Source organism: Bufo bufo, chromosome 1 (assembly GCF_905171765.1).
Source record: "Bufo bufo chromosome 1, aBufBuf1.1, whole genome shotgun sequence".
Classification (NCBI taxonomy): Eukaryota; Metazoa; Chordata; class Amphibia; order Anura; family Bufonidae; genus Bufo; species Bufo bufo.
This window is the reverse complement of record NC_053389.1, coordinates 459,519,592-459,530,441: the sequence shown is the minus strand read 5'-3', so window position 1 is coordinate 459,530,441 and position 10,850 is coordinate 459,519,592. Positions and strand designations below refer to the sequence as shown.

The 10,850-nt window shown below is 45.4% G+C and overlaps 1 protein-coding gene across 2 annotated transcripts in view; it reads left to right on the top strand.

Annotated features, from left to right (window-relative positions):
* The first annotated feature begins 4,659 nt into the window (after positions 1–4,659).
* The window catches only part of RASSF9 (Ras association domain family member 9), a 36,923-nt gene continuing 30,732 nt past the window's right edge, over positions 4,660–10,850 (top strand). For both annotated transcript variants that reach the window (XM_040408570.1, XM_040408580.1), the window contains exon 1: positions 4,660–4,789. In XM_040408570.1, the coding sequence (XP_040264504.1) occupies positions 4,743–4,789 (47 nt within the window). In that variant the 5' untranslated portion in view covers positions 4,660–4,742. The remainder of the gene's footprint in view (positions 4,790–10,850) is intronic.

Below are 10,850 nucleotides of genomic sequence, written 5' to 3'. Positions count from 1 at the left end.
TACTTGCAACATTAACTGCACTTCCTCCGAGATGGATTGTCGCCGAGCCTCGGGTACCCGGTATGGTTTTAAGCGGACTTTGGCCTGAGGTTCCATGACAATGTCATGCTGGATTGTGGAAGTGCATCCGGTGAGGTCAGAGAACACATCCGTGTTCCAACTAATGTACTCCCTGTCCTCCTGAGTCTGTTTACAGTAGAGGCTGTCAGCAACTTTTACGGCGGCAACCACTTCCCTTGCATCAGACAAAGGGACCAGAACCTCTTCCGCTAGAAAACCTGGACGCAGGCTGTCTTCCGTAGAGATGTTTCCCTATCGTTCCATGGCTTAAGCAAATTAACATGGTAGATCTGTTCTGGCTTTCGCCGCCCTAGCTGCTGTACCTTGTAGTTCACATCTCCAACTTTCTCGAGTACCTCGTAGGGCCCCTGCCACCTATCCAGAAACTTACTGTCCACGGTTGGTACCAGAGCCAAAACCCGATCACCCGAGTTAAAGATCCGGCAGGCTCGGTTATAGACCTGACTCTGGGCTCGCTGAACTGCCTCCATATGCTACCTAACAAGAGGCAACACTGTCTCTATCCGTTCTTGCATCTGGGTAACGTACTCAATAACACTTACGGAGTGGGTTGTTGTTCCTATGCCTCTTTGGCTACATCCAAGAGATCGCAAGGGTGCCATATAGCAGTTTGAAGGGCGAGAACCCAGTAGAGGCCTGGGATACCTCTCGCACTGCAAACATGAGATAGGGCAGAAGAAGTTCCCAGTCCTTCCCATCTTTAGCCACCACCCTTTTCAACATATTTTTTAATGTTTGGTTAAACCTTTCTACCAGACCATCCGTTTGCGGATGGTAAACGGACGTCCGTAGCTGTTTTATGTGCAGCAACTTACAGAGTTCCCTCATCACCTTGGACATAAAAGGAGTCCCCTGATAGGTCAAACCTCTTTAGGTAGTCCTACTCGGGAAAACATCTCCATTAACTCCTTAGCTATGAGTTTGGCCGATGTATGTCGCAGTGGCACCGCCTCCCCCTCTTCCACCGAAGCGGCGGTCACGCCTACCGCTGGCCCTTGGTCTCAGGTTCCCAGGGTTGTGGTCTCACCCCTGAGCAAGGCCACTCTGCTGGGGTTACCCCTGTCTCATGGGTATCGTTAATTCCCGTAGCAGGCCACAGTGTCGGGAAGTCTCTCCCTATTATGAGTTCATAACGCAGATTTGTGGCGACAGCCACCTAGTGGGTCCATCTACTGGCCACCGTGGTTAGAGACTCCAGCACGGTGGGGTAGTCTTTTAAGTGGGACTCAGAATGTTTCCTAACAATTTTTCCTCTAAAATCGATTTTATCTTCGGTTTGGCGCGTTCTATTGTCAGTCTTTAAAGGTGGTGTACTACTTGAACCACATTGTTCCCAGCAGCGACCTAGGAGTCCAAGATGCATCCAGACATCCCCCCCATGCTGTTCCCGAACCATTTCGGTGGTGTTTCCATCAATTTCTAAACTTTTCCTATGAACCAGGCACACTCACCTCTTCAGAGTAGTGGGTGCCTGGTTTAATGCTCGGGTTCTCCCATTGACTTCCATTATACTCAGGTCGGTAGAGCACCTGAGCATCCCGATGTGTTCGGCCAGAGCACCCGAGCACTTTGGTGCTCGATAAACACTAATTATTGATCCATATCCTGTAGGATATTGGGGATACATGTTCCTGTCGATACTTACCTTATTCTTTTTCTCTCTTTTATGGAGAATATGATTTATACGACTTGTTGGATGTAATGGTTCATCAACTTCTTGACTCCTGGATAGTTAAGTAACATATTTTTCATTTATCGATGGCCCCCTGTCCTATTTCTTGATTTTTTTATTTTTTTTTGCTGAACCTCATTACTAGGCTATATGTAGCATTTTTTATTTCATATGCATAGTAAGGAGATTGCTGGTTGAGTCATTTTGCTTCCTCTTCCTTCCCTCCCTGTTTGGTGGACATAGGTGAGAGGGATCATGTGTCCCTATCCTGTTCTCTTCTTTCCCTTTTAGGGTTTATCACCAAGTGCTTTGTAGTGGATTGATGGTATCCTATGAAGTAGGGTGAGGATCTGGGACACGTGATCTGTGTGCCGGATTCCTCTTCCCCTAATTGGGAAGGTGGGTTCCCCTGATTATGTCCAGGGGGCCACCTCTCCCGAGGGATGCACATCTGCCTTTACACTTCTATGTTCTGTATGGGTGCCACTGAGGAGTGGCATATGCATCTTTGCTCTTCTTCAAGATGGGTGAGATTTGTGACACTTGACAGTGCCCCACATCTTTTTTCCCCACTCCTTAAGGGGTGGAAATATCTGGCTAGTCTGGTCCCCCCCCCCCCCTTTCCCCCTTGGGAGAACAGTGCTTTGGCCATTAATAGGCTTGCTATATTGATGCCTGTTTACACAGACCAGAGCTGAATGAGTTTAAGTGCAGGCACGCTGGTTTAGTTTGTTGTAACCCAGGAGCTTCAGCTACATGTCTTTATTGAGTTAAGTGCGTGCGCTGACTGTATTGACATCATCTTTGATGTGGTTCTCCTCCTTTTGACATGCATCTTGCAATATTGTGATCCCACACCTTGGCGGTGCATGTGCAGTTGAGGATACATGATGCCAATATTATTATCTGTCCACATGGAGTCCAGGGCAGGTGAACCTAGTACATAACATAGATTGTTTTTCTCAATTTGCACAAAGGCACTTTTTTATTCATTAGCACCAAGCATGTATAATATTGATTCATCACTGGATTACAAGGAATTAATTTCACTGGATCATGGAGTGGGACACAGGAATGTGCAGTTTTTGTATATTTTTGAATCATGATTACAAGTTTGTTTATTTTTGTATTATGCACTTTATGATGATTATCACGTGTATATATTTATGCTGTTTGGCACATGATACAGTGCTTGACAAAGGCTCAGTGATTTTAGCTGAAACGTTGCAGAAGTAAGGGTGAGTAAAGACACCCACATTTTTTTTGCTAGATTTTGGAATGATGCCTCTTTTTCCATAGATAGACAGCTGGGCTCAGCAGAGAGGTCTCTGTTTTTGTAATCTGAGGCTTTGTGCTGTGCTGGAGGGCTGAGAGCCACATGCTGGGGAAACAGACCCCCTAAAGCCTGATGTGGACTACTGGAGCAGAACTGCCAGCAAGGTGACTTGTGTTATATGAACTTTCCATTGTGTGGGAATTAACCCCAAGACTGCAAAGTTACGTGCGGTTTTGTGCAATTGCCTCAAGTGTGAATAAACAGTGACGTTTTGAGTTAAGAACTTGTATCTTGCCTCTGTACTCCGCGCGCTTACCCTATATACCAGAGCGAAAACCCACAATTAGTGGAGGATGCGGCCAGGAGCGTGAAGCTGGCGTGAACGCTGATATTTTTGGTTTCTGCATTTTTCAGGCACGGTTGTATGTTGTACATTAAACCAGCTGTATTACAACCAGTGCCCCATGACAAAATGAAGGCTGTTGTGAAGGCCCTCATGGAGGCTAATCTGCAGCAGCGAGAGACAAACCTGCAGCAACGGGAGTCTAATAAGCAGCAGCAAGAGACTAACCAGTTGCTGCTACAACACGTGATGGCTTTGCAGACAGCAGGAGCAACCCCGAGCGTCCACGATGCCGGGAAAGCAGTCCGTACCGCGATTCCTAAGATGACCCCCGCAGACAACATCGAAACTACCTGGCGATGTACAAGAAAGTGGCCATCAGGGAAAAGCTACCCCGTGACCCCGTGGGCTGAGGTCGTCGCTCCATTCCTGGCATCCGATTCCCAGTGGGTGTATTTCGACTTGCCGGATGATCAAGCGGCCGACTACCAAAAAGTAAAGGGTGAGATTTTGGCAAGACTGGGGGTGAATGTGTTGATCAGGGCCCAGCGGGTACATCAGGGGGGGTTTAAGCCGGCTGAGCCTGCGAGGACCCAGTATTATGACTTACTCCACCTCTTGCAAAAGTGGCAACAGCCTGATGTGCTGAGTCCCACAGCTTTTCTGGATAAACTATTGGCTGATATGTTCTGGAGGGCTCTGCCACCCCCTCTCCGGCACTGGATCGGCCAGGTTATGTGCTGTTTTGTGCAATTGCCTCAAGTGTGAATAAACACTGAAGTTTTGAGTTAAGAACTTGTATTTTGCCTCTGTACTCTGCCCGCTTACCCTATCTATCACAGCGAAACCCCACAATAGATAGATAGATAGATAGATACTGTGATAGATAGATAGATAAATACTATAGATAAATAGATACTGTAGATAGATAGATAGATAGATAGATAGATAGATAGATAGATAGATAGATAGAGAGATACTGTAGATAGATAGAGAGATAGAGAGATACTGTAGATAGATAGATAGATAGATAGATAGATAGATAGACTGACTTTCTCAGCAACAAATCCTTTCCCCCTGCTGTATTGCAAGTACTGTAATACCATTACAACACTGAAATTGACTCCTTTTGCGTATACATTTAGGAGACAGAGAAATGATCTGTTCAGCACTTGGTTTGCAGGCTAATGACTCCCTCACTCAGAAAATGGGCAGTTCTCCAAAGGTGTAACAGAAGCACTAGTTCAAAGGCAGCTGAAGTTGCTCAACTTCCTTCTTCTCTGCTTAGTTAACTGTGTAGCAAGGGCAGCGACCAGCTAATCTTCACCAAGCAAGTCATTGCACTCGGCTCCACTTCTGCAGCCGTCATTATGGATCATGTGAAGAAAAAACTGTTGAAGACAAGTCATAAAACTAGGTAACCTTAAATTGTAATGACTGCAAAGTGCTAATAGATTTTCTGTGTTTTGTAAGAGTGCAGAACTAAGCAGGGTTTCATTTTCTACTCCACAGAACGACAACCTCTATTATGCCGAACTGTAGAAAAACTGACTTCTGTCTCGTAATGGTATTTTACAAGACATGATAGAATAGCTACTCCAAATGTAGCTTTAGATATTCCTTTAGAAAAGTGCACTGTGAATTTCATTAACAACACAAATATCTGTAGCAAATATGTACATTTAAGCTTTTGATTTTACACATATTTTGCAGTAACTTTTCTAAATGGAAAAATAGTAGCTTAGGATGGACAAATCTGAGATTCTTTTTGCTATGCTAGTAGGAATCGGGTCATACAAAAATTTAATTAAATTAAAACATAGAGAAAAGTCTGTCCACTTATGGAAGATAAGAGTAGTTCATCTTGTACTTTATACTGGAAGGATCTCTGAGACATCATTGGCAAGATTTCAGAGATAGATGTGCCTTCCTTAGCTCCAGCATTCCAATGCAAGGAATGGCTGCACATCTCTCTCTCTCTCTCTCACACTCTTTCTCTCTCTCTCATATATATATATATATATATATATATATCAGGATATGCCATGCCATCATGGGCAGCATGGTGGCTCATTGGTTAGCATTGTGGTTCAAATCTGACCAAGGACAACATCTGCGTGGAGTTTGTATGTTCTCCCTCTGTTTGCATGGGTTTCCTCCAGTTACTCAGGTTTCCAAAGACATACCGAATTTAGACTGTGAGCTCTACCATGGACAGAGGATTACTATCATGTTTATAAAACGCCGCAGAATATTTTGGTGCTATATAAGCAATACATAAACTTCAGTCCATGTGTGGCATAGGCCAGCTTCACATATACCAAGCACTCTGGCTCCGGTAAATGGAAGCTAAAACTGATCCCATAGTATTCTGTGAGATTGTTCATATTCAGCAGGAACATCAGTGATAACAGCAGAGGACAGAAAAACAAAGCAGTGTACAGACACCAGAACTGTACACTACACATATGTATCCGTTGTTTCCAGCTCCCAGCCTGAATTAGTTGTCTAGACACTGATATACATGAAAGGGGCCATAAAGGGTCAGAACCTCAACACTACTATATCCTTAGCACTCTTTATAGCCAGTCACTATGCCAGTTTATAGTCACCAATAATATTATTCCTTCTGTTAGTCATTAAGAATTAAAAAAATATATATTTCTAAAGAAAGGAATATTAGAATGCTTAAAGGGAGTCTGTCAGCAGTTTTGTTATGCAAGATGTCCGACTGCCTTACTCAGACAAACAGACTCCAGTTCTCCAGGCTCAGCCTAAGAGCAGCTCTAATCAGGAGTCTGCCATAGCTGTCAGTCACAGCAGAGTGGAGGGGCTATGCAGTGGCTTATACACGAGGCCGGAGCACTGCAGCCTGCGGGCCCACCCCAGTACACTGTACTTCTGGCGCTCTTGCAGAAGTGGCACCGATTGAATTCAAAGCACTTCAGTGATTAAAAGCAGGGACAGACGTATGCATTATCTCCTGTCCTCTGTCCCTACCCATATCCGTCAGCAGTTCTGCATCAATAAAACTGCTGACAGACTCCCATTACACAGTATGTGCACAAGTAAGGCTCTATTCAAGTAAGGCAATTACTCAATCTGTATAGTACCCATGGACTCTTATGAGGCAGAGATACGTCAACCGTGTGTCCTTTAGGCTACATGCACATGACCGTTGTGTGTCTTGTGATCCGGAGTGCTGTCCACATCTTTTGCGTCCCCAGTGAAGTGAATGGGTCCGCATCCAAGCTGCAAAAACTGCGGCTCGGATGCGGACCAAAACAATGGTCGTGTGCAAGAGGCCTTGGACATACTGCATATCTGCTGTCAGATTTAAGTCACAGGTAATTTTATTCAGTTATGCATTAAACTAGCCTTCCACATTAGATAACTGCTGGCCAGTTTTGGCAGGATCAGCCAACAATATTATGTATGGGATTTTTCTGACTATCCCCCAACAACCAATACTGGGAGAAAGAAAGATTGGACATATTACATTTCCCTCTGCACTGAAATAAACATGCATGCTTTTTTGAACATTGTTTGTAACCATGGAAACACATAGGTCTGCATAAGAGTTGTAAGCACAAAATGGTAGAATATTGTGTCCTCTTTTATTTTAGATTTAAAAAAATAGAAGTATAAATAAATGCATTTCATCATTGTATCTGTTTAGTATCCTATACTGGTTTTGGCAAAAATGCACTAAAATCCTGCAGCCTGTATAAACACTGCGCTATATAAACCAGGTTAGGTTTACCGTCCAGCTTTGTCTCTCATCAATATCAATCAAAATTTATGTGACAAAATATTTCAGTTTTACATTTGTTTTGTGTCTTTTTGGGCAGAAAAGCAATCAGATTCCAACTTTTATTTTCCAAAGGATGCTATGGACAACTAAGCCATTTTCGTTTAATGTTGTACTACACTGGACGATGTGGCAGACAATTGTCGGGAGGGAAGCGTTCCCTCCCGGCAATAGTCTACTCACTAGCAGAGGAGACCACTGCCATTACATGCAGTGATCTCTTCAGCAGCATGGGAAGGAGCGATCTCTATACCATTGCTTGTCCCCATGCTGTATAATGGTTCGCCGACGGCAGACCGTTAGTAGACGCTACGAACTGCCGCCTGCAAACGATAATTTTTTAACATTTAACAAAAAGATTTGGATTGCTCATTCTTCAGGCAATCATCAGCAGTATTACACTGCCAAATGATTGCTAACAAGTGTTCATGTGAATGCTCATTAGCGATTAATTATCTGCCGAAAAAAATCGGTCGGTGTAATACAGGCTTTACACCAGTTTTGATAAATCTCTCCCTTTGTGTGTAAACCTCCCGCTCAGATCAATAAGACATCGATACTGGTTTAAGACATCTGTAAGGCTGAGCTTACACAATGTTTTTGTCCTACGTGGAATGCATATACTGGGGGAAAAGAGGTTGCAAAAGTTCAGTACGCTCAGTTTTTTCATCCTGAAGAATCTGGCAAAAAAACCTATACGTTTTTCACAATGGAACTCTATGGTGACCGATGCCTCTGTATGGCCTCCGTCTGAGGTATTCATTAAATGTATACGTTCTTTGTATACATAAGGCTACTTTCACACTAGCGTTTTTTGCGGATCCGTCATCGATCTGCAAAAACGCTTCAGTTACAATAATACAATAGTCTGCACCCGTTATGAACGGAACCGGTTGCATTATGTCTTATATAGCCAAGACAGATCCGTCATAAACTGAATTGAAAGTCAATAGGGGAAGGATCTTTTTTCTATTGTGTCAGAGAAAATGGATCCGTCCCTATTGACTTACATTGTGTGTCAGGAAGGATCCGTCTTGCTCCGCACCACATCGTGGACAGAAAAACGCTACTTGCAGCATTATTCTGTCCACGATGGGGACACAACCAAATGGAACAGAATGCATTTTGGTGCATTCCGTTTCGTTCAGTTGAGTTTTGTCCCTATTGACAATGAATGGGGACAAAACTGAAGCGATTTCTTGCTATGACGGATCTCAATAGCGGAATTGAAAACGCTAGTGTGAAAGTAGCCTTAAACGTAAGACAAAAATGAGATGTGAACTCAGCCTTAAGGTACATTCACACGACCAAATATTTCTGCCTGCATCCATTCCACAATTTTGCGGAACGGATGTGGATCCATTCATTTCAATGGGACCTCAAAAGATGCGGACAGCACACAGCGATCAGGAAAGAATGGTTCATTCCACATAATTACCTGGTGAGTCGAAGACAAACTACCATGAGAAAGACAACCTGCCCTGATGTGATGAACACTCAGGTACTGTACCTGGCTTATTAACCCATAGGGGGAGATTTATCAAAACTGGTGCTAAGGCAAAGTGGCATGGTTGCCCATCACATCCTTTGGGAGATACCTGTTTGCATATTATTCTTCCATGGAACATTGCCTATAAGTCTCCATACACAGCTGCTTTTTTAAGGAGACCTAGCACACTGCCTAAACTGCATCGAAGGCATTGCACACATTAGCCAGAATCTGACCATACTGACAAGGGAGAAGAACCCAAAACAGCTATGTGAATGGATATTTGGCTTGGCTATTTTTGCTTGTCATGTACAAGAGCTTGTTAAAAAGTTGGATTTTGACTCATAGGTAGTGTTTGCAAGTTCTGGTAGTCTGTTAGTTTGGTTGGTACCTGCAGCCCATGGGCATCTGTCTTTCACCTCACCCCCTTTCAAATCAGCCATGAAGTCTGAGCCCCAAGTCATGCAGCAGTCTCTTATGCTTTTTGATGACTCTGCTGGCGGGGTTTTCGTGGGCCGTCCACCTAGCCCTGCCCCAGAGGTGGAAGAGATTGAATGCACCGATGCCCAACCACTTATGTTTCAGGATGTGGACATGGGAGGACCACCGCAGCAAGTCTCTGATAATGACGAAACACAGGTGCCAACTGCTGCAGCTTTCTCCCGTGTGCAGATCGGCAAGGGGGGCAGGGGTGAAGAGTGGGTGGAAGATGATGTGGAGAATGATGAGGTCCTAGACCCCACATGGAATCAAGGTCATGCGAGTGACGTGTGCAGTTCGGAGGAAGAGGTGGTGGTCACACAGCGCCAGCCGCACAGCAAAAGAGGGAGCAGGTTGCAAAAGAAGAGTGGCCATCCTCCAGCCAGTACACCTTTTACTGCCCACCACACCCAGGGACTGAGCACACCAAAACCAGCTCCAAGGAATTCCCTGGCATGGCAGTTCTTCAGGCAATGTGCTGACGACAAGACGCGAGTGGTTTGCACACTGTGCAATCAGAGCCTGAAGCGAGGCATAAATGTTCTAAACCTGAGCACAACCTGCATGACCAGGCATCTAAATGCAAAGCACGAGCTGCAGTGGAGTAAACACCTCAAAAACCACGAAAGATCTCAGGCTCCTCCTGCTCCCTCTTCTGCTGCAGTCTCGGCCTCTTCCTCCCCCTTTGTAGTGACAGTGCCACCTGCTACCCAGCAAACTGAGGATGTGGCAGCAACGCCACCACCTCCATCACCAAGCATCTCCACAATGTCCCATGGAAGCGTTCAGCTGTCCATCTCACAAACACTGGAGAGAATGAGGAAGTACCCCCTTACCCACCCTCGATCCCTGGCCCTGACTGCCAGCATTTTAAAATTCCTGGCTTTTGAAATCCTGTCATTCCATCTGGTGGAGACGGAGACATTTAAAAACCTTATGGCGGTGGCTGTACCACAGTACATGGTTCCCAGCCGCTACTAGGAGGATAGAAGTTTGGCCTATGTCCTTCCGCCACCGAGGATTGCAGGATGTTTCTCTTTGCCTCCTGTTGCCTCCTCCTCCTCCTCTACTTCCTCCTCTACCACCTCCTCATCCGGTCAGCGTAACACCTTCACCACCAACTTCAGCACAGCCAGGGGGAAATGACAGCAGGCAGTTTTTAAACTCATCTGTTTGGGGGAAAACCCCATACCGAGCAGGAGCTGTGGACGGGCATGGAACAACAGACCGATGAGTGGTTGGTGCCACTGAGCCTCAAGCCCGGCCTGGTGGTGTTCGATAACTGGTGAAATCTCATAGCAGCTCTGGGCCTAGCCAGTTTGACGCACATCCCTTGCCTGGCGCATGTGCTGAATTTGGTGGTGCATAGGCTACTGAAAAATTACCCCGATATGTCAGAGCTGCTGCAGAAAGTGTGGGCTGTCTATGAGCGCTTTTGGCGTTCTCAGCCTGCCACTACTCGCCTGTCTGCGCTGCAGTGTAACTTTGGCCTTCCAGGACACCGCCTCATATGCGACGTACCCACAAGGTAGAACTCCACCTTGCACATGCTGGAGAGACTGTGCCAGCAGCAGGCGATAGTGGAGTTTCAGCTGCAGCACGCACGGGTGAGTCACTCTGCGGAACAGCACCACTTCACCACCAACTAGTGGACATCCATGCGGAACGTGTGTGCCGTGTTGTGCTGTTTTGAGTACT